The sequence below is a fragment of the Corella eumyota genome, chromosome 1, assembly GCF_963082875.1.
Source record: "Corella eumyota chromosome 1, kaCorEumy4.1, whole genome shotgun sequence".
Taxonomy (NCBI): Eukaryota; Metazoa; Chordata; class Ascidiacea; order Phlebobranchia; family Corellidae; genus Corella; species Corella eumyota.
The window spans coordinates 7,227,970-7,255,876 of NC_137490.1; the positions used below are offsets into that span (position 1 = coordinate 7,227,970).

The window sequence follows — 27,907 nt, forward strand, 5'->3', positions numbered from 1 at the left end:
ATTCTTAATATAGAAAAGTTTATGTGTATTTTAATAAAACGAAAGGTATGCTAACTAAGGGTTGCTAAATTTAAATTTAAATTTTATTTTTATATACTTTATTATGACGTGAAAAAAATTATTTTAATATTTATAGATTGTTTTGCCAACTTTAAGTTTTTAAATTCTATTTGAAATTAAAAATAAAAAAAAGGGATTTTTTTGTTTACAAACTAAACCTGCATAAATTTTGGATTGTTTTAGCAATATTCCACTAACAATAATTAAATTATACCGAGAAAAATTGGTGTACTATATTATATAAAACTTTACTGGTATTCAATAAAAGTTTTTGCGTAAAATTAATACAAATTATAGAAAATTTGATTTATTTTACTTGTATTTAGGTAAACAACTCTGGTGCAAGCACAAATTTAAATATGTTTATTTAGATAAGTTAAAAGCTTTTCCTGAATTTATTTTTTTAACAGACATTTGCCAAAATACCAATGTCCCTGCAAATGTTTTTTAGAAAGTTTGGAAAGTTTGGGTCAATAATAAAGTCACTTAAAGCATTTAGAATTCTACCAAGAGGCTATTTTTAAACGATATCAAAGATAAATATTTGATTTTATAAAAGGGCAATATAATTATTTATTTTTAAAATACCTGAGTACAAAAGTTTTATTTTATTGTACATTTTTTACCATGTTAAAATTTTATTTTAATATTGCCTGTTATACATCGCAACTGCAGCTTTAACAAGCAATAAAATTCCAAATAACAAGTTTAAATTTTAAACAACAAGTTTAAATTTTCCATTAACATCTTTTTGTCTTTGTTCTCCAAAACAGGTGAAACTTCTTTAACATATTAAAAAGTTAACTTTAGTAAAATCCTTTCTAAGTTTGGTAAAATACTATAAATACAGATTGTAAATACTATAAATACAGAAAGTTTTTTTTTAATATTACTTGGTAAATAATTATAATAGTTTGCTTGGTGTTACCTATGCAAGAAAGCTTTTTTGTGGAAATAACTCTTTTTTTCGTCACAAGCGCATATTTTGCGGCCATTATTCGTAGAACACAACTTTATACAACCATGCACCGTTGCTATTCTTAAAGTTGCTATTCTTAAAGTTGATTTATTTAAACCATAACCTTAGCACATAAATCAACATTAATACTCATAGGTCTCAATAAAAGCAAAAGACTGTTTTCATGATCCAGATCACGATACCAACAGGATAAGGGTATTAAAATTAGAAATGTTTAACAAAAAAAAATGTATTTTATAAAGAGCTTTATTTTTTTGGGCACAATCAGTTCCACTACAATCGTTACAAAAACAACTGTACTGTACAATAAACATATTTGTTGCTCTGCTCAGATTTGTCTAAACAAATGAGGTTAAATTTGTCTGAACAAATAGGATTAACTTAATCAAGATTGTCTGATCGGAGTTGTCAATAACTTCAATTGCATCACTTAAAAAAATAAAATGTTAGCGTGACATCTACGTTTAAACACGATTGATTAACTTAAGAATCACTAAAATAAACGTATATATTTGAATTTGCATAAGTTTAACCAATATTTTAGATAAGTTAAGCTAGCCGTTAGAAAAATAAGCACATGTTTACAATAATAGGATATTAGACTACTCTGTTGATCATCTTTGGGTGATGCCCAAAACTCATGAGCTTTTAAAACATATAATTTAGCGTAATTTTAATAACATTATGTTGAAATAAATAATCTTAACACCTTAAGTATACAACGTTTTGAGTTTTTAATGTTTTCTTTTATTTAGGTTGTGCCCCAGAGAAGTTGAATTTGAAATTGAATTTGCCCAGTTATAAGATTTATTGCACTTTTTGCCGATTGGTCATCGATTAAAATTTTTTTTAAATAAATTACATAGAAAATGTGTCGTTTTAACCCCTTTAAATTATTACTAGTCTATAAAATTTGAGGTTTAATTTTAAATTCTTTAAATTTGTTAGGGTACATACAAGCATAATTAAAGCAAAAGCTTTCTTCTACTCTGAGAACCGTGTTTTCAATATCGAAAATTGGTATTGCCCAAAAGCTGTATATGTACGCAATATGGGTATTATTTTCTTAACATAACAGTCCAGAAAGTGTAAAGGTTTGTAAAGGCAGTATTACTTTTTAGATTAACCCAAATACACAACACAAAACAAAAAATAACAAAGTTCTATATTATTGTTCGGCTTACATTCTCTACATTTAAAAAGCAGTTTCTTAAATCAAAATTAAACGTAGCTCTGGCGCTGTGCATCAAAACTGGGTGACAAAACTCGTATTCAGAAGTTAATTGAAAGAAAACGAGTTGCTCGGGCGCAATCACCACTTCGTATAAATAAAGTCAAGCCGAAATTCTCGGAGAACCTGAATTAAGTTGACTTAATCGCCACATTGTTGCAAATCTTGAACGTAAAACAACATCATTATTATTATAATGCTTATATGAATATTCTCACAATATTTAACAAATTTAAACACTTTCGCTCTTACAAAAAATTTCAATTCGTTTTAAAGTTTTTTTTGAAAAACATGGTAAGTTTAAAATAATAAAATTAAAGTTTATTTAAATTTTTATTGAATTATTTAGTATTGTTTTTTTTTTAGTTTTATCTTAGTATTTTTTGCATAATTGCCATTTTCAAATAAAAATTGTTTAAACAAAATTAACCCTTATAATATATGTGTGGGGATAAAGCTACATTTACGTTCGCCCTTGTTTTGGACATCAGACATTACGTTACAGCCTCGTTATAGATACGAAATGCACTTTGTTAAAAACAATTTCTATCTAAAACACTAACAATGTATGAACTCTAAAGTTGAATAGCTACTTTTGATTTCGTTGTGCCTAGATTAACCAGATATTTTAATCAAAAATGGCGTTTGTTAGAAGGGAAAGAATGGAGATATATTTGTCGGGTGGAAAACCGTGGGGTTTTTCTATTAAAGGTGGAAGAGAAAGTAACAAACCCTTGGTTATTTCAAAGGTAAACAATAAAAATGTTTTTTAACTGTTTTAATATTTTTAAATTATTATTCAACACAATGGCAATTGTAGTTTCATTTTTGTCTGTTTTTGTTAGACATTTTTTTACTGTCTGTTAGATGTCTGTCACTGTCAGTCTGTGGCCATGGCCTATCTCGCCTATTTTGTTAGAATGTTTAATGTATCAGTCTGTCAGTGATTAGTTGCAATAGTAATGTATTTTGTTTCAATTAAATTAAACCTGTTAAATCATTATTTAAATAGAACTACAGTTTAATATTTTTGCAATTAATTGACTACTTTTTATTCAGGCATTTGCCAACATTTTTACTCAGGCGTTTGTCAACCTGTAAATGTTATAAGCAAGTTTGTTGTGTATATATAAATAAAATGAGGTTATTTGAGTTAAGTTTAAAAAACATAGTTAAAAATATAGTACGGTTAAATTGCGTTTTTTTTTAATATTCAGGCAGTGTTGCTTATTAATAAAACAACATACAGTAACAATGAAATACAATAAGATATTGAATAAGAATTTTTTAATTTTATATATTTTAAATTTTTATGATATTAATTTAAAGGTTTGGTGTCACTATTTATGCACAAAATATTAAGTTTAACAATTTCTAAATAAGCTATTTAAAAATATGGGACAATCTTTCAGGTCAATTTGTTGGTAAAAATTGCTTTAAACAGTGTTCATGTAATCAAAGAAATTTTTCTAGTTATTTATAATTTTTTATGCTAGCCTATTTATTAGTGCATATAAAATTAGCAATTATAAACGTTTAGTTATTATGTAAACATTTATATACTAAATTGCAGTTTAATTTTAAAGTAATTCTCTGTAAGTAGTCCTGGTAGTTACTCTTGGTTTTACAACAGAGCTTTGTAGAAAAGGGTAACTTATGTTAAACTAAGCTTTATGCAGTTTACAAATTATTAATGTAATGTGAAATCAGTAAGTGCAAGTGTATGTGCTTAAACAAAGAAAGTGCATTTTGTTTAACTAGCAAGATTAATTAGCTTAACAGCAAGCAAATAGAATAAATTGTGTTATCATTAATAGGCAAATACCATTGGATAATTGGAAGGAATGTTTTAATGAACTAATTAACAAAATTATAGTAATTGTTTCAACGCAGTGTAATCTCAGGTAAACTTGTTACTTTTAGGTCAGTCTAAGTAGAACATAAGCTACAGTAATTGTTGTTTAAGTATTAAGTGAGAAATTAACTAACTGTTAGATTTAAATAAATCTTAGTTTACATTCACGCAGTCATTATTTAATATTTGTATTATTTAGTTATTTAACAGCATTTTTTTACCTGTGTTTATACTTGGTCAACACAACATTGCCTCTTTACCAATTCTTATTCTTTTTTCTTTAAGTTGGAACATAAAGGAAAAGCTGAATGTGGAGGTTTGTACGTAGGTGATATGATCTACAGCATTAATAATGTTGTTCTCAGTGGTATGAGAGATCAAGCTATCAAGTTGGTTAAAACCTCTGGGCCAAGATTAACACTGGAAATAGAAAGGTAAGAAAGCAGATATTAAAAAAATAGGTTAGTATAAAATTCTTGCAAAATTATTATTTTTTTTCGAAGACATCGATTTTATTTGTTAATTATTTAAGGTGTTTTTATACGATGATGTAAATGTTACATTCGCTAGATTTGAGTTGGAACTTTAAACTTATTTTATATTTTTTTTTGTTTCGGTGACTTTCTCATTTTTTCTGTTGAGTCAATTTTTAAGGTTTTGGGTCAAGTTGATATTTTAAATTGTTTCCTATTGTTTTATTAATATTATGGCAATACCTGATTCATCAACATAAAGGTTGATATGTCTTAATTGCTTTGTTTTGGTGAATTACTACTACCTTGTTCTGCTCTGTTTCTTTTAATAATGTAATTTACATTATAAGGGAATTCTTTAAATGGAAATGGCATCACTATTTCCGCATAGTTGCTATTTAAAAAGTACAGTATTGAATTCAGATTTTATTACAGCTCCTAATAGCAGTTTGTGTAATAAAAATCAAATTTAGTTTTTATAGTAAATTTATCTTAAATAATTTGTTATACTACTGAGATATGTTTAAGTGTTAGCAGTAATATTTACAGGTGCGTTGGTATGTAAGTATTTATGTACGTCACCGCTAAGTTTATGTTACCTTTTTCACCGAATAAGGCGAATCAGAGATTAATGTGGCGTAGTTATGAAAATTTACTGTTAATATAGAGACAGACATAATACCCGCCGCTCTTACTCGCAGTATATTATGTTATTATGTTCGTGATTCGATTTTTCCGAAAACTGAATTTTAAGTACGCGAAATTATAAGTTCGTAATCGTGAAGCGTTATGAAGTGGTGCTTGGATTTTATTGCCGTCCGCGCATGGTTTAAACCACTGCCCAACCTTGCGTTAATTGCCACACCGTGAAAATCTTATTTGCTATATCGTAAATATAGTTTGAAAAATCAATAATTCACCATACACATTTGTTATGTTGCCAATATTTTTTTGCGAAAACAATGATAAAAGGTAATTTTTATGACGCCCTTTTTAAATGGTCCACAATTTGTTTGTTCATCATATTTTATTGCTAAGCCACCTTTTTTTATCTAATATAAAACTTGCCTAGCTTAGAAAATTAACTCATGCTTCCGATATGATTTTCTTGCTTATAGGTATATCAACGCCTTTTATTATGTTGCTGTGTAATACAGGGACTTCTTTATTCGTTTAAGTTGTTTAATGATGGTAAAAAAATTTGATAAATGTTGTAATACGTGTTTGTGTGGCACCATCGTTATGTAAATGCTCGATTGTAAGTATTTTCTTGGTAATAAGTCGACAAGGTGTGACGTAAATTTGATAGCAAGTAAAAATTCTGCTAATATTTAATACGCATTATACGTTATTGGTTCTAGATACAAAGAAGTTATCAAACGGTTTTATACTATGGTCAGTTAACAAAAACACTAGGTTTGTAGATGGAGAAAACTATATCTATAAAAATAAGGCCCATAGTTTTTTAGGTAGCTTATTAAAAGAGCGTTTGTGCAACGGTACAATTAAATCAACATCAAGCTAGCGCTGTAAGAGCTGTTAGCGGGTAGGTAGATTTGTTATTAAAGACATTTTTGAGTCTAACCACTTGCGTGGTTAATCATAGTCATTATATTGATTGTAATTACACCGTCGAAACATAGCAAGCTGTCGCCTACATATTTAGGAAGATTTCAATTCTGTTTAACAAACTCAGATGTTCGTTTTTTTTTTTTTCCAACGAGCAGTTAGTTTCAGTTTGATTCAAGTCTTAGTTATGTCCTGTATGGCCCAAGGCAGCATGTACTTGAGTTATTTGAAGATTAAGCCAGCCAACATAGGGAATGTATATTATGGGTTCGGTCAATGGTTTTCGCTGTGTTGATTAACGTAAATAGACGAACGAACCTTTTTTTGTTTATGCAATTTAAAAATGAGCTCGTTCTTATAATGTGACGTCAGTTTAGAGTTTAGTTACAGGCTATATGTGGGTTATGTTACTGTATAAATATAATTAACTGTGCGCGTATATATAAGAAACGAGTTCTAGAAACCGCATATAAGGATTTGTATTACGGATTAATAATAATCGGTTTAACTTAGACTATTGCGCCTAAACATTTTAACAGTCCAGTGTAGGCGAAATAGTTTTAATATCACCTAAAAAAACATTTACTTTCTTTTTATATCAAACGGCCTTCCCACATCGAGGATAAAGATATATATAGAAACTGTATGCTGACAATTTGCAAATATGTGACGTGGAGTTAACGTATCTAAATAATTACAATTGATTTGTTTATTTATAGAATCAATTATATTCGCTATTTGCAAACTAAATTTAAATTACACAAATCTTAAAATATGACGCAAGTTATGTTGCCTTTGTTGGATAATAAACGAATTACGAATGCCGAAAAATGCAATTCGATATTCAAAACCCGAAGAAAAATCGGAAGTTTTTCGAATTTGACAAATCATTTTAACCAGCGAGTGACCGTGAATTCAACCGAGCCTATAACCGATAATAAAGACAAGAAAAAATTAAACAAGACTCTGCATCGTAGTATGTCCATGCCTTTGTTCAATTCCCAGCTTGTTCCGAACATCGAGCAACTACCCTTGCCCGTTTTATCCCCGTATAAAATGAACGCATCGCCGAAAAGCCCAGTCGGTAAAATAAGGATGCAGTTTGAACGAGATAATTCTCATCTGCCTCCAATAAGGTTGTGGCCTTTGGGTAAAGTTGAAAAAGCAAAGGCGAATTTGCAGTCCCGTGGAATACTGAAACGTGCAATGAGCTATATCGAACCTAGAAGAGCGTTAACTAGCATTAACTCGCCAAGAAGTGACGTACTTCAACCTATTTTTGGTGGCAATTACAACAGGAATGCTATGGATTTTAGTACTCCAAAGTGTAATAAAAATACAATGCCAAAACGAATGAACTTTTTTGTGCAAGATGATAACAATGCAGTATTTCTGCCCGATAATACTACAATAACGGATAATGAAAAGGACCAGAATTCGGGTTTTAATCGTTCAAACAAGGACTGGAGACAAAACCAAGAGGAATTTGTGTTTGATCTTCGCCTTAACCTAACTATCGCCAAACGAAATTTTAATGTTCAGAGCAATCAAGACGGGGAAACTTTTTACGACGGAAATCATAAGTATATTTTTTATTTTTGTTTTATCGGAAAATTGCTTAATGTAATTGTATGTGGGTTTACTTGGCTTAATTATGTACTTGGGACTGGCTCGACCTTGTTTCCGATTAGTGATAGTTTTTGTATTGAGAATCAACTTTTTTTAATTTATTATATTTTAGCAGGTTATCTATAACATATGTGTGCAGACAAAATGATAATAAGTAGTGTTAAAGGTTTAAATTTTTTTGTAAGAATTTTTTTTTAAATTTAGATTTTTTAACTTAACTTGTGTTTTCCGCCAGTGGGCGCTCGCGCGCGTGTTTTTTTATATATACTGTTGTAAACTAAGCACAAACCTATATCACACCCTGGTTACACCTTTTTTATTGTAAAAGTTGATAATAATATCCTTGAATTCAAATATAATATTTCTGTGTACGTATTCTCTGCGCTATAAAAAGGTGTTTTAAATAAGTTTACAAGTTTATTTTTCAGTTTGGGTTAAAATCTCGTTAGGATAAAACTGTCAAGGAAAATAATTTATGATTTGAATTTTTATATTTAATATTTGTGACAGCAAAAATATTCTTAATCTTGTGTTTGTAATCTTAGATCTTTGTTTTTAATAGAATTACCGAAGTCAGATTCGTAAGCAAATAGATAAACTTTAATATACACATCTCTAGCAAATAAAAAACTTTATCATGGACAGCATGTAAATATATATTCAAGATATTTTGATTGGTGATTTGCCATGTACAGCACTATATCAAGATCGACTCTTGTCGTCTGTTGATTTTATGGCCCAGTGAAATTAAAGGCAAATGTGGCCCACAATAGATTCTGTCTCTATTTCTGGCGATGCTGTATCAATGTTTGTTTTACGTCGGAATTTCTCGAAAAATTAGAAATTCAATATTCGCCCGTTTGTCTCCGGCAAACACCGTGATTTGATTATGGAACGAACGACAAAGCTTTTCGTTTATCATTTGTAATGTTTTTTTTATCGATATATACAGGCTAAGGCTTTATAGTTAAAAGGATTGTTTAACTGGTATGGAGCTATTACACGGAACAAGTAAATGCTATTTAGAATGAATAGTGTGTTTAGAATCTAGGCCTTCAGTTTATTATTAGATTTCAAGTGTAACTAAGTATAGGCAGGGCACCTACATCTAGCAATAAGGCCATGTTGATTATATATTTATTGCCTTTAAAACGGACAAAGGGAAATTAATTTAGATTAAATTCTATGAAATACAAACCTTTTTAACCTATAGCGAAACGCATAAACGTATCATCAATAAATGCTAACCAATCGTGGGAAAGTCTCCAATTTGCACTCTTTCCATTGTGTTTATTTTCGATTACCTATTCTATTATTGTATGTGTTAGCGTGGCCTTTAAGTTTCCCCCATTCTTTCTGTCGAGATAAAATGTATTTTGTTCTGGGTGTAATTACGTAAATATTGTTCTGGTCACTTAGTTTTGATTAGCTAATTCGTGATAGTAACTAAGCGTTATTTGCCCACGCTAAATGGCAAAACGATTTTTATTAACTAATTCGTTTTTCTATTTATTCAAATGACCATAATTGGTTTAGATTTGCATAAATTTTGATTATCGGAATTTTAAATACAGAAAACGTTTTTATTAAATATAACTATAACCAATCACTATTTTAAACTTTCAAATTTATAAATGTATTTTTATTCCACGTGTTGTGCCTTACCCGTGGACGCCAGTTTCAAAAAGATTGAAAATCGCGATTAAGTCCAAACCCCGTTGTGCAAAGTCTCAAGGCCGTAACAACAACGATTGTACATCGAAATCTCGTGTATTCAATAAATTCGATCGGAATTCACGCGGTTATATCCAGTAATTTTCCGCTTATGCTATAGCGTACGTTCATTCAATTTAACATTTGATCGTATTGTGCGGTATAGGCAAAGCAATGACGTGGGCCCACCAATTGATAAATTTAGAAGACCTGGCGTCTTTTAATCGTAAAGAAGAGCGAATAACAACAAGATTTGTGTGTTTATTAGCCCGAGCAGCGAGTACAAATGCTTGTTTTTATGGTTTTTATGATTTTTATCTTGGAAAGTTTTGGCGTCTGGGCTTAATTCAACTAGAGTGGCTTTAATTGTGTTTTAAAGCTTGTTGACTACAGAATTACGAATTTTCTTTTTTAAATTTTCTTGATACTTCGTCTCGTCCAGTGAGTTCGAAGTATTATTAAATTCAAAATTATTTTTTTGTGTTTGCAGTAGGGTGCCCTGATAAGGGTGTTAACGAACGAAGTTAAATTTTAACTACTCGCCGAGTATGAATATTTCATTGCCTTGCGGTTAGCTTCGTACACCCAATTGACGTGTGTATATATATAACCCAATTGTTAATGCGATTAGGTGCTGTTGATCTTGCCCAGGTTATTATCAAAAAGACAAAAGAATTTATGATGTTATTTAGCATGCGATGTTTAACTTTAATTATAAGCAGCGTTGTGTAGAGCGCATAAGGCTACCTTCGATACATATTTAAATAGCTGCGTGTTAGCTTAAAGGAGTGCACTGTTTAGCTACAGTGGAGGTATTAAGTATGTTAAGGTTAGAAACACAAAAACATGCCTGAAGAACGATTGTTACTTTAAAATTTATTATACGTTTTAACATACTGTATACTATAGGGTTTAAGGTGTTTTGGCAGTATGAAGTCAATGGTTAGGCAGTAAAATATGGTTGTTTGCTGTTTGTGCAATTTATTAACCATTTAACATATGGTTGTTTGCTTTTGGTGCAATTGTAAATCATTTTGTTCAGGATTTTAATCATTTTCATATTATTTTAGGGGTAAGATTCAAAGTAGTGTAAACAGTGGTTCTCACAACTCGTTACATCATCATGACGTCACCGCTGGTTCGAATTTTCCTCACGTGAGCAACCAGTTCGACGACCAGTATTACCAGGGGCACAATTCGTCTGCGGACGAGTACGAACCAAATTACATGAGAAGTGACCACTACACATCAGCGCATAGCAGTCGCGTGGAAAGCATTAATAATAATACACAACGCGACAGAGAGACTGCATATAAAGGTGGGAGAATTTACTTTAAGAATAAAAGTTTAACAATAACTAACACATCAAAAATTTTATGTCTGTCGATCTTTTTAAACAATTAAAATGCAATTTAATTTTATTGTCTAGACAAATATAGGACTGTGTGTGTGTGTACATTGGACTTATTATTTTTATGTGTATAGGTTTAGGCATTTTATGATGTCAGTAACTAAAATAGATTTAAAACAACATTTTGGGCTTTTTGTTAAATGTAATCTATTTAATCTTTTAGGTAAAGTTTAACTTTTTTTATCGATTTTTCTGGTTAACAATTAAAGTCAGAAAATTTTATTGTAGTAAAAGATGTTCATATTAATATCGTGAAAATGTTAAATTAATTATAATATACAGTTCTAAGAAACATTTAATTAAGAATAAGTCAATATGCGCTATTACAATGCGGTCGTACTTTCATTTATTAGTGATGTCATTCACTTTGCATGGACTTTGCACATAACCAAATTTAACTTTGAAATTTTTTTTTTTGCAGATCATAGTTCGTCACCGCCAACCGATTCAATGTTTGCAACGACTTCCCAAATTACCGAGCTCAACTCTAGAAGGAGTTTGTCTTCTCAACAGCTGCAACAGCCACAACATCAACAAGCGCTTCAACATCAACAACAGACGCAACAACAACTTGTTGAACATGCCCCGGTCAAACTGCGGGAAAGAAAGTAAGATTTTCAATAATTTGTGCAATTTTAAACGACAAAAAAAAATAGTTATTAGATAACGCTTAATAGCAAAAATAGTTGTGTTTTAGAATATATATGGCAATATTATATTTAAATTCCTTTGTGAGATTTGGTATAGTTAAGTAGCATACCAGTACTTGTTGGTTTTTCGAGTGCTTTCAATTATGTATTATGATGAACTACACAAAGGCATAACTTTATTCTCCAGTATTATTTACATTCTTGACACAATCACAATACTTTTATTATGACGTGAAACCTTGACTTGGTTATGCTTTACAAGTCATGCTACTTTTCTTTTAAATTCAAGTTAAATTTACACAAATGTAGATTTTTTGATATCTTTAAAATAATGGCAATATAAGACATGACAACGCACAATTTTAGCATTTTAAATCAGAAAGTTAAATAAAATTTAGGAAAACAATGATTTGAACTTGATACAGGGATTATTTTACCATATGTAGAAATAAAAATGGGTTGTTGTCATAATTTAGAGCTTCACTGGGTTTGGGCTGCTTTACAATGGGAACAAAACAGTTTGTAGGCATTTACAACGCAAAATTCCGGGCCTTTGTTGTTAGCGTAACTTCGTGAACCCTATGTCGACTTATCCGCTCATCTGCAGTAACTCGAGAATTTCTTGCAACGACTTCGTGTGAAATTCGAACTTTTAGGTCTGTGTAGTCGCTCTAATTCGAGGTTGAATTTAGTGTCGTGTTTCGGTTCTTGACAGACGGATTGTTTTTTTTAGGCTAGAAAAACAATTTTAGCCTTGTGTGTTTATTGGTTTAAATTGTTCGAGTCCAATATGCTTAATAGAGCTTGAGATAGGTAAAATAATAGTAAATACAGTTAGTTATCCATATAGTTAGCATTTGTTAATAATATCCCAGAAATAAAAATATTGAAATTCCCAAGTCTTCAATTCGATTTAAAACAGCAAAAATCTCTGTAGTTTTAGTTGGTAAGACCCAGTGTTTATTTGCCGTTGTCGTGTCAGTGCCACCGAGTAAACTCGATCCCGCGCTGATTTGCACACTTCCGGTCAATCGAACCCCGTCGAGTGCCTATCGGTTGCCCGTTTTATTCCATTACCGCCCATACAACGTACACACAAGCATAGCCCATATTGTAATAGTGAGTAACATGCTGTAGTGCGTACAAGTACCGCAAGGGCTCACACAGCCTTTGTGGAACGTCGAGTGGCCACTTACTACTTAAAACTTGGTTGTACTGATTAGCTTTGTTCTGTTGGAACGCTAGATGGTGTGTTATTTGCGACGTATTTTTTCGTGTCCTTTTGGGCTAACTTAATCAAACTTAAATTTGAATATTTGAGATTTTGAAATTCTGAAGAGCGCTATTTTAAAGTTGAAGTTATAAGTTAAAATCACTTAGAACATATGTGGTAAACTGATTGGCGTGTAGGTTCGTTAAATACATACCAGTTTATGTTTTTCTTTTTTGATCGATTTGATGTTTTGGCTTACAAATAGAAACCACCTTAAGATATATTTAGAAACTGAACATTAAGGAACGTATTTGAATCAGCTGTTCGCTATGGGTCTATTGTTTAATTATTCTTCCCGTTTTAAAGCTACTGGGCCAAGATGTTGAGAAAGGGCAGTCATTGAAGTACCAAAAGCGTAATTGAGGTGTCCTATAACATCACGCTCGCGTTCAGTTAGTTTTGCGGGGGCTTTCAATGGCCGCATGAGTTTGTTTTACTCTTAAATTACATGCTTTTTCTATTAAGAACCAGCGCTTTTTAAGATTTTGTTTAATCTCATAACGGTTCGCACGCGTGGTTCGTAATGGAGGTCGACTATGGGTTCGAGTAGTTGTGAGGTTATGTAGGGAGCGAGTCGAACCCTTTGTTTTCTTTCGAACGCGGTTTTGAACGATCGCGCACAAAATGTGTATTTTGTTGGTCTTAATATGCTCGCAACTACCGATACACAGGCACTCGAGATAAAACTCGTGTGATACGGTGTTTCGTTAAACAATAAAAACTCGTTAGACTGAATCAGCAAAATTGTAGAGGTTTTGGGTCGTATTAGGCAGGTGTTTCGACAGAAAGTGGTTTACTGTCGTCAAATTGGCGATATCTCTAAAAGCAATTTTCAGAAATATGTAAACGATTTGTGAAGTGTTTAAAATCATGTTGGAGCTTTTGAGGTGCCGGTGCGTTGTTGTTTTGGCAAAGTCTTGAAGAGTGGGAGTCAGATTTTTATTTAATACTTCCAAATATGTAAGAGCTATTAGTGGATATTTCGTTCCAACCGTTTTCGAAATGTTAAACCCTAAAGAATTTAGACAGTGTAGTAACATTTTACGAGTTTAATTATTGTGATAAAAAATAATTAGAATCTCAAAACACGTTTTGCAACTTGAACAATTACATATTTTACTACCAAAAGTCAAATTGTTAGGTTAAATTTTTTCAAAAAATTAATTGGATTAAAAATTTTGGCTTAATTTTAACCAAGAGGATAATAAACTGTAAAGGATCCAATGAATATGACTGCCGACGAAGGCTCTGAGGCCAGGTCACGTGTTAGAAAGGCACGATCAATATTGTGTCGTCATCTTTCTATAGCGAGGTATGTATTCGATTGAACAAACAAAATGTGTTTTGGTTTCAAAATATTAAAAATATTTCAAAAATTTCGCAAACAGCTTGTGACCCATTGCCTGAATCAATAGCCTAAATGTGTCAATTTCTTTGTTATAAGTAAATGGTGAAGATCATATAATTTTAGAACTATTAGGCAAAATATGAAAAATACCCTGTTTAAGTCAATAGTGTATAGCATATAATTGATCCAGAAAATGCCAAAAATATGTATATTTCAACTCATCAGTTTTTTTGATTGACATTTTTCTGTAAATTATTACCAAAGTACCGTAGATAATAATGTTTAGCAACAAATTGACGGTTTCAACTGAGTGCCAAAGTGTGCTGAACACGTGCAAAAATGTTCTATTGTGTTACATTCTGATGTAGTCTTAAAAATATATCCTGCTCATGTTACGCTCTCGAGTATTCACAATTATTGGAAAAGCATATTTGATAACTCGGAAATGAAATTCAATATATGTAAAGCTATATTAGTTATTTTAGGCATTGTTTCTTTTGTTTTAATGTAACAGCTTACTTGGTTTAAGTACGAAATATGTTGCAATATTTGGAAAAAAATAAGGGTGCTATTTTTTTGCACTTTTTTTACTTAAAATAAAATTCTTTTAATCAAAGTGAAAAATTTACTTGAAAACATCCTAAAATGCGTTGCTGTATATTTAAATTAATCACGGGATTAAAAAGGTCACCAAAATCTTCGGTAATTCATCAAAATTAAATTCAGCTCTGTCGCTGGTTTTAGAAACAGGTCTAGACGATTTAGCGCTCGTTTCATGGCCTATACTTCCGAGCTTTCTTGCCCAAAATGAGTCATTTTTAGCCACCTATTTTCGGAGACACGCGAATCGCGTGTTTAACAATTAAACGAAACGACGGTAAATACAACAGGCAAGAAACTGGATAGACTTGTACTCAATACACTTTTAAACAAATACGTGACTCATTAAACTTTTAGTTTTTTGCCCTTTTAACTAGATCAGTTAGTTATCATTAGCGTTAGAAGGTAGGCTTGTGTATTATTTAGCCACGCTCAATTCAAACTTGATTTCACCATGGGTATATTTGTTTACGGTATGCTTTTAAACAAGTAGGGTTGTTGTATTAGCGAATTGAAATTCGTAGTTTTATCAGGCTACACACGAAAATACGATGTTCAATTTAATGTAGGTGTTTGCAGCCTTCATAAAGGTAAGCTAATATAGGCAGGTAGGTGTAAGATGTTGACATTACTAGTTGTGTACTGTGTTATCAGTTATCGATAACTGTAATTTACAGCTTATGTGCACAGCGGGAATTTTTAGCAAGTTCAAATTTTATGAAGAAAAAAAGTGTTGTGCATTGAAGAAATTCTTTCATTCGACAATCATTTTTTTGTTGGAAGTAGAGAAAAGTTGAAAAACAACTAAACTTTGATGGTGTCGCATTTCTTGAGGTGTATTGGGTTACGTTGTATAGAATAACATTTCTACGTGCTTTTTACATGTGAAAAGAATTGCGAAAAAATTTCTATTCAGGATTCTGTTAAATTCATTGACGTAACTAAGGCATGTCTTTAAAATTGTTTTGTTATATTTAGTTTTTGCCCAATTTGATAACAGTTTTTTTTATCTTATCTATTGTAAATATTTTCAACCGTTTTTAATAAATTCATCATAAAAAAACTGAAAATAAGCTGACGTGGCAAAGCGGGAATATTTCTGTGGATTTATTAATATTCATGCCTGATTTCACTCTAAAGTTCCTACATGGACATTACAATCATGTCGTTTGGCTATTTCCATCGAAACATTGTTTATTGTTTGACCCCCACGTTAGAAGCCAGTAACAACATTCTACGATTAAGTTTGGCAGGTTGCCCTTATATAGCGTATGACTAAGGCACTTGTTCACGGGCCAGTGGCGAAACAGACGATATAAAGAACAACCCTACTGCGCTGAGTATACAGACGTGTACTAGAGTTTTTAGTTCAGTTTTATCGTTTAGTTTCAAAGTGTAGTGTTAAAAATTACCAATTTTTCAGATTCGTGATATAATAAAACGTTATATGTTATTTAGCCTTTTTTTAATTTGCTTATCAAGTGAGGAAATTGCTTTTTAATGAGCATGTCGCATGAAATATTTAGACTTTATTTACATTCTGCTGCTTGGCGATTAGGTAATTGGCAAATATGCGATGATGTAATGGCTACGGTTTTGTTATTGATTTGGTTACACATTAACCAGTTTAGTGTAATTTGGATATGTAGCGTTCGTCATAAGTAGATGGCCCTCGAAAATTTAAAGTATTTAAAATATCAATACTTTTTCAATTATACATAGGTTATGTACAGATCAAGTAGTAAGCTGTATTAGTTGTTTCGTGTATTCGGTAAGAGTATTATCCTAGCTTGAGCATAGCCTGTAATTGCGCATACTAATACCTTGTTATTATTGTAATCTTTTAATCAGATACCTTTAGTAAAGGTAGTTTTAAAGTGGGGTAGTTTTTAAGGGTAGCACTTACACGGGCGTTGCCTAAATGTATTTCAATTGCCCAGAGCAATGTTGTAATGCCTTATGTGGTTGTGTATTCAAATTAAATATAACTTTGTCCTTAAGCTATTAATACGTTAGTATAGTTTGTAGTACAGGATATGAATTACTAGATTACGAAACAGTAAAGCAACTTTTACGAGCTTGTAAGAAAACTTAATTAACAAGGCAGGATTTAACATCATTTTGTTAAAACAAACAGGCAGGCTTCTTTCATGTTTTCTTATTGTCCGAAATCTTAATCGCGCTAACAGACAACAAGCCATTATAGCTAAGTCAATAAACGATAACAATTTTACGTCAATATTATTTCACATGAAAATTAGTCGTAGCTTACAAATACAAATGTACAGTTTTAGTTTGGGCCTAAAAATGTATTATTGCCGTAAGAGTAGTTCTTTAAATATCGGAACAGCGCAATTAGCCGCTAAGACCTCTTAACTGCCCAATTACGTTGTAAAACTTTGTTTTCGATCGATGCCAAGGTAAATTCCTATTCAGTTAAGTCAACTGTTCCTGGGTTTTTCGTCGAATAAAAGGAAACCACCGTCACTTTATATATTCAGATGACTAGACGCAGATTTTGTGGTTTTTCATATAAAATCTATAATAAAAAAGTTCCAACATAAAACTTTAAACAAAAAAGCGCCTGTTAAGAATAAATTTCTCTAATTTTAGGGGAATTTTGCCGCAATGCAATTCTAACATTTAAAACGCATATCAGCTTACAGTTAAACTTCCTAAAAATCGTGATTCAATTTTTCGCTTATATTTCTTTATGGTTAAGTTTTTTTTATGCTCCATTGTGCTAGTTTTTCGCGTGGCGCCCAGTTTTATTACTTCTATGATAGCACTCCTTTTGTTTATTTAATGTTTACCTGTCAACTCTGTATGTCTCACTTGACTAGTTTATTGAATAATTTTTTATTAATTGTTTCGTGTACTTTAAAATTAATGTAAAAGTTCCAGGAAAAAAGTCATACTGTTGCTTAGTTATACTTAATCCTATGAATTCTTATTAAATTTAATATAGGATAGCAAGTTTAACCTTTTTTTAGTAACTTTTTTTTAAATTGTTTTTTTAGAGCTAGGGATAAAGGAATAACAACTGAGAGACCTCGTTCCTGGCATGCTTCCAAACATTTAGGGCTAGGCGAAGAAACAAGAATGCGTTCACCTGTAGGATGTACCTCTAAACCAAACTATTACCAAAAACCACTTTCCAAACAAAAACGGCGCTCTAAAGGCTGGCTAGAATCGGGGGACTTAAAATCAGTGTTTAAGGGTGATGTAAACGGCTCACATGATTCGTTAATTTCAGGCAGCTCCCACCAATCATATCGCAGTGATCGTTTAAGTGTGACAAGTTCTAGAAGCTCTGGTGCCATGTCAAGCTCAAGAGGAAGCCTCGATAATTTGTTGGACAACAATGCTTATAATCATTCTCGCACTGGGTCTAACGACACCAGCCCCACTTATCGCCAAACTCACAACCAATATAAATCGCCTTCAAAACCACAAGCCGGGATCGTTAACCACCAGAAAAACATGTTTGAAAGATTGTCACATGATACCAGTGCTCAATATGACTCTCATCAATACAGTCGGGGATCTAGGGAGGACTTGAACAAAATAAGTCGAGTACGAAGGACTCCCTCGGAAGACTCAGACTCAAAAAGCCAACGGGAGGGTACAATAAGCCCGACATACAGCAGTGGAAGCAGGAGATATTCTTCCTCTCCACCTCCTCTTTTTTCACCTGAAAAATCGAGAAATTATCGCAAAAACTCAAATGATAAATCAAAGTATGATAAACCAACACATCAAGTTTCAAACCATTATCATGATCTACCCGATACAAGGTCAGATAAACAAACTTATCACACCCACGAATATACATATGGAGATGCCAAAATAGTGAAAACCAAGTTTGATAACGCAAGAAACAGTAACCAACATATCCCCGATCCACCAATCAGAGATACATCAAGTGTCCAAGCTGTCATGCATTATCAACCGAAATCAAGGAACCAGAATGCAGAGGTAACTATCAATCTCAGTCAACATACATATTATTTTAGGGATTCTATTTTATTGACATCATTTTTTAGCCAAAATACTTATTAATAACATTAGGTAAAATTTGTTATTTTAATACATGTTATCTTTTCAGCTTTCACCAACTTATAAATCAGATCCATATGTGTCCAAGCACACTGAGCCAAATGTAGAGACCCTTAAAATGCCAGGTCGTCAGGAAAGAGTGTTTGGGGTGATGTCAAAGGGTAATTCGAGAAATGTAGTGTCAGCCAATGTGACCGTATCGCCAAAATATAAAGTTGAAAGTGTGGTACACCAAACTCAACATTCCAGCGACTCTGGCACCGATTATGTGTCGAGAAAATCAACCAGTGCCGCACAGCACAATGAGAAATCTGGCAAACTTGTTGAACATGCTCAAAGCAGTTCTGGCGAGTTTTCAGATGAATATGACAAGGGCAAGAGAAAGTATGGAGCAATTTGGAAAACCCCTTCTATACATCGCAGAATGAAGTCTGAAGGCTCAGAGCAATTAAAATCTAATTTGCTACAACAACAGCAACAAACTAAACAGCATGAAGCTGAAAAATCAGACAAACGTTTAACACCGCAACAAATAAAAAACATTGAGTCAACGCCAATCGAAAACAAAGAGGAAAATATTCCTTACATTTTAAAATCATTGCAACAATCTAAGCAAAAAAGTGGCCAAAGACAAGCTGAAAATTCGGGAAATTACGAAAAATTGTGGCTCTCTGAGTCTGTTGATGTGAATAAGATTGAAAACAAACCAAAACAAAGTGATCGCCAGATTCGAAGAAACAAATCGAGAAATTCTTACAAAAAGTAAATTCCTTCCCCAAAAATATATTTGGCTCATTAATTAAAAAATATATTTTTTAAAAACTTTTTACAATTTAATAAAAAAATTACTTTATTTAAAGGGATTGGGCAGCTGAATTAGATGCAGAAGATCAAATTGAAGATGATGCATTTGATACACAGGATCTCATGTACAGCAACCAACTTAAAGACATGACAAGCAAGGTTTATCTTTACTTACAGTTTATAGTAACTACATTAAACCACTACTTATTTCCAAGTTTTTAATTGATAAGGAAATGGTTATTTAATCTTAGTAATAATCTTCTTTTATACCGGCACTAGTATTATAACTAATATTTAAATAGATATTGATTATCCTAATTCATTGAGTTTAGATTGGTTGTGGTGATTACCAATATAAGATTAAAGTTTTTGAATCTCATTTTTACTGAGTTTTTAATTTTTCAGGTGTTACGAGCTACGTCATTCACTCGTAAAGACCTTATGTCTTCACCCTCCCTGATGACTTTTGACCAAAAAAGAAAACAATTTCAATTTCCGGGTACTTCCAAAACTCAAACAAATTTAAATCCTTCTGTTATTCACAGCAGGTAAGTTAATTTTTATCATTTTAATTTTAACTTGATGAGTAATATTAGCATTACTTTGTCAATGAGACAACAAGTACTGCGAAATATTTTTATTGGAAAGCATGTATAGTTGTAGTAGGAAATTAGCTGTTGACTTAATTTTTATTACCAGGTCATAAAAGTTCATTTTATAATGTCGCATAAACTTACTTTGATCACTCTGTAGGTAAATTCTAAAAGACTGTTTAAAGCCGTTTACCACAAAAATGTACCTTAATAAATGTAGCATTTAACCTGTCTAATAAGTATTTTAATTATTTACCAAGAATATTTAAATTTATTCCCTTTTAATGTATAATCTTCTGATTGTTGTTAATTATAGATCTCGATCTCATGGTAATGAGATAGATGAATCAAGTGAACCAATCACTTCAAAATCCAGTCATAACTTAAAGGTTATGAATTCTACTTCTGATATCAGACAGCGGCCAAAATCTGCTGGCATATCCAGATCAAACACAAGCAGGTGGGTTAACTTTCTCAAAGTATTTTAAAGTTAATACAGTGTTTATGTGAATAATACAATATACCATATTGTGTGTATTATTTTTCTATTGTTCTATGCTATGTCATTGTTTTAATTTGTTTTATTTAAAAAACTATCGCCATGTTAAATAACTGAGTTAAAAATTACAATCTAGTTTTTAAATCATTTTGTTGTACACAATTTTTCACAAAATGCATGATATTTTAACAACTAAATATTGCATGTCAAACAAGTTTTTGAGACTGTTTGCCAAATAACATGTATTCCAATTAAAAAAAAAATTCAAAATACTGACAGTTATCTGGTAATTTTTGTCAATTTGAAATTTCACAAACACCTGACTAATTTCACTAATTTCTGCATGTGTGTATTGTTGTATGTTTCAGGCATGTTTCAAAACCTCGGTACTCTGATAATTCAAACATTTACTCTTCGGCGTCTTTCCATAAGCGAAAATGGGAATCCCTGCCACGCAATATGATTTCAAGGTACATACAAAAAGAAGACTAAATTTTTAAAAAATAACAAAGTTTTTGGGGAATAATTTCTATTTAAATAAAAAATCTATCTGGTATTTGTATTACGCATGAAAGAGTTATAACAAAAAAGTTATGTCTGCTTTACTAACAAGTTTACCACAGTTTAAGTTTGTAAACTGCACTGTGCACTTGATTGTATTTTTAACAATTTGAATTTAATTTGTCATTTTATGTAAAACAAAATAATTTGAAATTTTAATAGTAAATTGGCATGTGTTTTATGAAACCTTTGACCTAAAGAAAATTACTATAATTATATTTTACAATTTATGCTAACTTGAAACCAATTTTTTAATAATATAAAAAATAATTTTTTGGATTGAACAAAATAATAGGCCCGACGAAATAAAGCAACAAATCTCACCCACCTTACCCTCACCCCATAGTCATCGAACCTCGATCGACGTAAAGCCCGAAATAACAACAAAAGACCCGGCTCATAATGAGGAATCAAGAAAAGCAATGCTTGAGTTTTTCACAAGAAAAACCGGACGTACTCCTAATATGTAAGAAATAAAATTTTGTCATCATTTTAAAATGGATTGATTGTTTATGCATTTGATTTTAGTCAATAATAATAGTCAAATGAATGTAATTATCTAAATATTTTATTTTGACACTGTTATCCCCACAGTTTGTAAAAATTAGTGATTTTCTTTCTTTAACGTTGATCATTGCATTTTCTTTGATTTTTCATGATTTATGTTACATTTAAATGCTGTAAATTATGATAAACAAAATAATTTTACCTATTTGTTAATATAAAAAATTGTTTATATTTAAGTGGTATGAGTAACTCATACACATCGTCCAGCAGCATACAAACATCACATAGTGACGAGACTGACAAAAGAAACAAACAAGTAAAATCGAGGGACGTTACTTCTCCTCAAAGCAGTGATGGAATAACATCAAGAAGTGAGTATAAGGATGAGACAACTCCAAAATCAAGCAGGAAAGAAAATGTTGGTAGTGTGAGGAGGTTAAAGAATTTTAACGAAACAAGGGCAAAGTTTGGCGACAAAAGGTAAATTTTTTTTTTTTGATTTGTGATTTTGTTTTGATTTTAACGGATAAATCAGAAAAATGAATATAGAATTTTAAATATAGACATTTTTATGTATTCTAATAACATTTCGAAGACTAATTAATTTTTGTGTTTTTTTTTATTAATTTTGATTTATTTCTACTTTTGGGTTTCTATGTTAAATCAATTTATCTGATTTTTTACATTTCTTCCTCACATTGGTATATTTACTAAAGCTTACAAAATTTTTGTATATTTTAGGCCAAAATCGATGTCTTCCTTATTGGAAGAAGAGCCAGTAAAAGTGACAAACGAACATCGAACAAGTCGACTTTCCTCCTCTGCATCTTTGGAAAACTTGGACCCAACCCTAGGTAAATTTGAAAAATATTTTATTTTTATATAACAAAAAAATATTCCTAACGAACCTACATTAGTTCCATTTCTGTTGGCTTTGAATTGTATTAATCATTATTGTATTGATTTACATCTTAGGCAAATAAAATACTAAAATCAAGTATTGTTTTCAAATTATATACTTGAATTGTTGACATAGCAATCAATATGCTTTACGCACATAATATATTTAATTCTTTGCAATACATAGTCCATTAAATATGTTATTAAAAAATATTTAATGAAATTATTTAGATGAAAGCCAGTTAGAAGAAGAGAAAGAACATGTTGATATTGTTATTAAAGATCAGCCTGTAAGAAACCAACAGGTAATTATTATTATCTTATTTAAACTACACTAAACTTCTGATATTTATTTTTTATTTTTGTTATGTTTACAGATTTCGTCAATCCCTAATGATAATTATTCTAAAGATATACCTAGAAGGAATAGAAGAAGTGGGCATTCTAACAGGTTAATAATAAATCTTAAAGCTTGTTTTATTTTTATGTTAAAAATCAAAAACAACATTTTTTTGGCAATTTTTTATTTTATGAATTTACAGTAGTAACGCTTCCTCCGTAACAACGATGAGCACTTTATCCTCCTTTTCTTCTTCTTCATCAACCTCGATCGGAGGAAGGTTTCCTCCACTCGGAGAAGAAAATCTATCAACCTCACCTGTTAAAGTGTAAGTTTCATAAATTTTTAATATTAATTTTTTTTTAATTTTAGATTTTAAACACTTTCTAGAACTTTCAGGTGACAAAATTAAATTTTGCGATTTTCAATAAATTTCTGGCTTATTTTTTGTTTTAATACAAGTTTGATTCATTTTTTATTTGTTTTTCTCTTAGACACAGTTCAATACCACAAGATACTTCTTACTCAAGTGATGACAATCCCCCAACTAACCCTGTTCCTACCAAACAAATATCAAGAACTCGACAAATCGACTCTGGCACTTATCGCGTCGTTAAAGGAAAGAAGAGTCACATCAAATCTTCCAGATCGGTCGACCCAACTTCTCCAACCCCATCTCTGAAATCCTCGATCGAGATTCGCTTAACTGCAAATCAGAGTCCTGCAGTTCGAAGTCCTTCTCTTAGCGAGGAAAAGGATATTGAGCCAAGAAATAAGTTAGAAAGAGCAGCTACTCAAGGCGATATACCTTTGCCACAAACTCCCGAAAATCAAAACCAAATAAACCCCGATAAAGTTTCCTCAATCATTGAAAAAGTCAAGCGAACCGCTTCCTTTAAGGACACATCCAAAGCTTTGATTTCAACTTCCAAGGAGCTGCCTCTACCACCTCCTCCTGCTCCTTTGGATGAAGACAAGCAGCAGCTTTTGGAAAAGTTGGTAAAAAAGAGAAAAATGAGTGAATTGCCACCAATGCCCGAAATTCCACCAAAAACAATTGATTCAAGGTAAGTGAAAAATGTTTGTATTTGTTTGGTTTATAAAAAAAATATTTATTATAAAAACTCCACAATACGCAAGAAGATTATTTGTACCTAGATTTAAAATTAAAAAAATTATTTAGTTACAATTTAAAATTAGTTTTGCAATTCAATTTAAACTTCTGTACCGAAGTTAAATCCCTGCCAGCTGTATTTATCTTTAAGAGATAAGGTGCTCATCTACTTACATTGTGGTAACACAAGTTTTATTTTTCACATTTCTTTTCAGTGAACAAGCCACTTCAGATACGGAGTCACTTTCCACTGATAGTATAAACCAACACTCAAAAACTTCTCCTAATTCCTCAAGTGATGGCGTAACCAGTAAGCAAGAAAACACGTTGCCTAATTCGAAAGACAATGAGCCGATCAAACCTAAAAGAAATTTGCTCAGTAACTCGAGGGGACCTTCCTATGAAAATGTTCATTCAGCTACAACTGATTACCAATATGAGAATGTATTTAGACCTATTCAAGTTCCTGTGTCAAGTGCGCCCACTAATAACATTGAAGATAACTTAAAAACAAAAACAGAAACCGACTTAGAAGAAAAGGAAAACATTAAAAATTTAAATCCAAATATAAAAGGCAAAACCGAAAATTTAAAAGCAGTTGAAATCAAAAAGGTAAAGTATTTTACATGTTAAACAAATTTCAAAAACATTTTTTAGCATAAAATGTTTTTATTCACGAAATCTTTTATTTTATAGCCCTCTAACACTCCAGAGATTTCCTGTGAACCACTTTTACCAGATGTTCCTATTCTACCTTCAGAATTAACCACAATACACACCCCTACTCTAACTAATGTTCTTATACAAGATAAGGCCTTATCCCAGGTATGTCTTTAATATGTTAATACGCAAAAAAATATATTTAATAAAAACTTAAAAAATTAATTTAAAAATTACTTTTTTAGGTTTTGTCCACGAACAACAAAAAGACATCAGATTACATGACAGGGATCCTTCCCCAGTCCTCCCATGACATTGTTGAGGAAGGTATGAGGTACAGGAGGAGGAAGCCTAAGATTACAGGGGACCCAGTTGAAGTTGGGTAAGTTAATAATTAATTTCAAAATTATCTTTAATATTGAGAATCTTAATTACTTTTAGTTTGTTTTTGTTATATCAAAAAAGCTTTTACTTTTAAACAGCTAATAAGTGATATTTGATCTCTATTTAGATTTAAAATTTAATTTTGGTTTGTAAGTCTTTATAAACTTTATAATTAGGCCTTGCAACCCAATAATTTTTGCCCGAAAAAAATAATTTTTAATTTTTTTAAAAGACAAAAATTATATATTTTTGTAGAAATGACATTGCCGGCAATTCTAGTTTACCAGCTTCATCAAGTTACTACAGCACATCAGCATCCAAGGGAAAAATTCTTAATCTTGTAAAAGAAAAAATTGCCGACGGTGGAGTCATCCCGGAGGTTGACCAAGACAGCCAAGATGACATCAATCAGAAAAAGGTTGAACTGATAGTCAGTATTAACGACAAACTGGATGACTTGTTTAGCATGAAAGACTTTCTTAAAGAGGAAATGAAGGAGAATGAGGTGTTGGGCAAACACGTTCTTGATCTTACCAAGCAAGTTTGCACACAGAGGGAACAAGACAAGTACAACATCTTTGTGCAGGATGTGGATGGGATTATCAATCTACTGCTAAGTTTATCAGGGCGCTTGGCACGCGTTGAAAATGCCATTCAGATGCTTCCCCCAGATAGTAATCAAGGTGAAATGGTAAGTAAACTTTGTTATATCTTTTATTTAGTGATAAATGGCCACCTTAAAAGATTTAGTTTGTTTACGTAAAGGGCATACAGTTTACAGAAAAGGAAAATTAAACTTAGGCTTTTGGTTACTACAACATGTGATGTTTATAACCCTACTATTGTGCTTATGCCAATTTTGTTTGTATTTAAAAGTAAATGCCCACAGAAATTGCAATTTAGAAATTTTTCTTAATTTTTTGTAGGAAATCTTGAGTGAGAAGCGAAAGAAATTAACAGAACAACATCAAGAGGCAAAACAATTAAAAGAAAATATTGACAAGCGACAAAAAACTGTGTCAGAAATACTTGCCAACTACTTTGACCAAGAACAGGTTCGTTTTATAAACATTTTAAAAGCAAGCTTTAATTTTAAGTATTCCTGCAAGTTATCACAATTTTTTAAGGTCAAAAATTATTTTTTATAAATTTTGTCTATGCAAAGATTTTTGTGTATATCTTTGTTCTGATGTTAAAAGGCTTATTCCATCGCCTAAACGTAGGTTAGATATATATTACCCCAAACCCAAGGCTGATTTGTCTTTGGCAGATTTGAATAATATTTAGCATATTATCAGATAATCAGCGCTTTACTCGAAGGCGCTACCAGACGACGCCATAGGAATCGAGCCCAAAACCTCATGTTCTGAAGCTTAGCATTCTAACAAATTTACATGCAAACACTTTGTATTAGTTAGTAATATCTACTTTACCTATGTTTTAAGTTTGCCGACTACGAGCATTACATCAAAATGAAATCGGCTTTAATAATGGAGCAGCGTGAACTTGACGACAAAGGAAAACTAGGCTACGAACAAATGCAATGTTTACGCGAGAGCCTACCTGACGAGTGGCAAAAGAAGCTTGACAAACTATTGGACGAGTGAAAAAACTTGAGTGCTAAAAATGCATGCTGTATTGTTACTGATAGTCTGACGTCACAATAAGCCTTATTACAGCTGGGATGTAAGGTTGGTTTATAGATTCAAGGGACAAAAACGCTAAGCGGGCAAACAGATGTTGCTTTCGCTGAAAAAGCACTTTTCTTCTTTAAAGTTCAATCGTATCAAATAGTTTATGTGCCTTTGCTTTGTTTAAGTAGAAGGGTTTTCAACCTAAACGTAGCAAATATCAATGGTGTTAATATAATCCAGCTATTCTTGACCTGTCAGTCTTACCGATAAAACGTAAAAGAAAAAATTCTTATCCATGGCATTGTGTTTTTTATTGTTAATAGAAACAATAATATGTTTGTTTTGCAATTAGGATCTTGTAATAAGTCTTAAAATTTGTTTTAATTTCTTTTACAGCTATTTTAAAAAAAATGTTTTATTTTATTACTTTTTTACTGTGACAATCGCTTGTGCTTCTCTGTAAGTAACAAACTTACCGGTTTAGTCAAATCATCATATAAAAACACTCATTTCTGTACCAAATTTAATCAATTCCGCAGTATTCGCGGGTGTATTATAACTGTATTAACTGTTCAAAGCTGCTGCCTGGCGTAGTACTTTGACTTAAAATCTAAAAAAAACGTTTTTTTGTTGCAATTTTACCGCGTTTTTCTGTAAAAATTTTCACGTGCTTTGCATTTTTAATTTTAGTCTTCTGTACATTGTGCTTGTTTAGAAATCTATCAACAATAAATTATCTTCGTTGCGATGTTCTATATGGAAACTGCCAGCCTTCGTACGCTGGTAACACAAAATGTTTCACAGTTTGGAATACATTTTGCTATAACTTCGTATTGTTACAATTTAAACTAATAAAATAGCACAGTATATATAAACCAACTTGCAAACTATGATTAAATGTAGCTTTTGGTTCCAAGTAAAAGAAGTATTAGGTAACTATGCAGTGAAATTTCGTAAAATTTGGTTGTTCTTTATTCTTATTTAAATTAACTCATACAGACATATTTCTAGATTAATTGCTTAAGTTTTAAGTGTGCTTTAAGTACGTTTGGCGAGAAACT

The 27,907-nt window shown here is 31.6% G+C and overlaps 1 protein-coding gene across 6 annotated transcripts; it reads left to right on the forward strand.

The window, feature by feature from the left end:
- Positions 1–2,847: 2,847 nt before the first annotated feature.
- On the forward strand, positions 2,848–27,705 carry LOC145759398 (uncharacterized). 6 transcript variants are annotated; one of them, XM_082573247.1, is made up of 23 exons: positions 2,848–3,019; positions 4,411–4,559; positions 10,580–10,827; positions 11,342–11,528; positions 17,812–18,769; positions 18,900–19,612; positions 19,711–19,813; positions 20,060–20,202; positions 20,564–20,707; positions 21,115–21,216; positions 21,603–21,773; positions 22,052–22,294; positions 22,556–22,668; positions 22,946–23,019; positions 23,092–23,165; positions 23,257–23,382; positions 23,549–24,121; positions 24,384–24,780; positions 24,865–24,993; positions 25,074–25,210; positions 25,468–25,903; positions 26,139–26,267; positions 26,658–27,705. In XM_082573247.1, the coding sequence occupies exons 1-23, from the start codon at positions 2,909–2,911 to the stop codon at positions 26,817–26,819; spliced, it is 5,622 nt and encodes a 1,873-aa protein (XP_082429373.1). In that variant the 5' UTR covers positions 2,848–2,908; the 3' UTR covers positions 26,820–27,705. The 6 variants fall into 6 exon arrangements, with proteins under 6 accessions (XP_082429373.1, XP_082429356.1, XP_082429348.1 ...); XM_082573230.1 differs by lacking the exons at positions 2,848–3,019; positions 4,411–4,559 and adding an exon at positions 6,908–7,750 and having other exon boundaries at positions 23,555–24,121; XM_082573222.1 differs by lacking the exons at positions 2,848–3,019; positions 4,411–4,559 and adding an exon at positions 6,909–7,750.
- The last annotated feature ends 202 nt before the right edge of the window (positions 27,706–27,907 follow it).

Bases quoted from the DNA above. Each gene is read 5' to 3' on its own strand.
- LOC145759398 (XM_082573222.1), top strand. From the start codon at position 6,942: ATGACGCAAGTTATGTTGCCTTTGTTGGATAATAAACGAATTACGAAT. The intron at 7,751-10,579 runs GTATATTTTTTA...ATATTATTTTAG, and splicing joins TTTTACGACGGAAATCATAA to GGGTAAGATTCAAAGTAGTG. The intron at 22,295-22,555 runs GTAAATTTTTTT...TGTATATTTTAG, and splicing joins GCAAAGTTTGGCGACAAAAG to GCCAAAATCGATGTCTTCCT.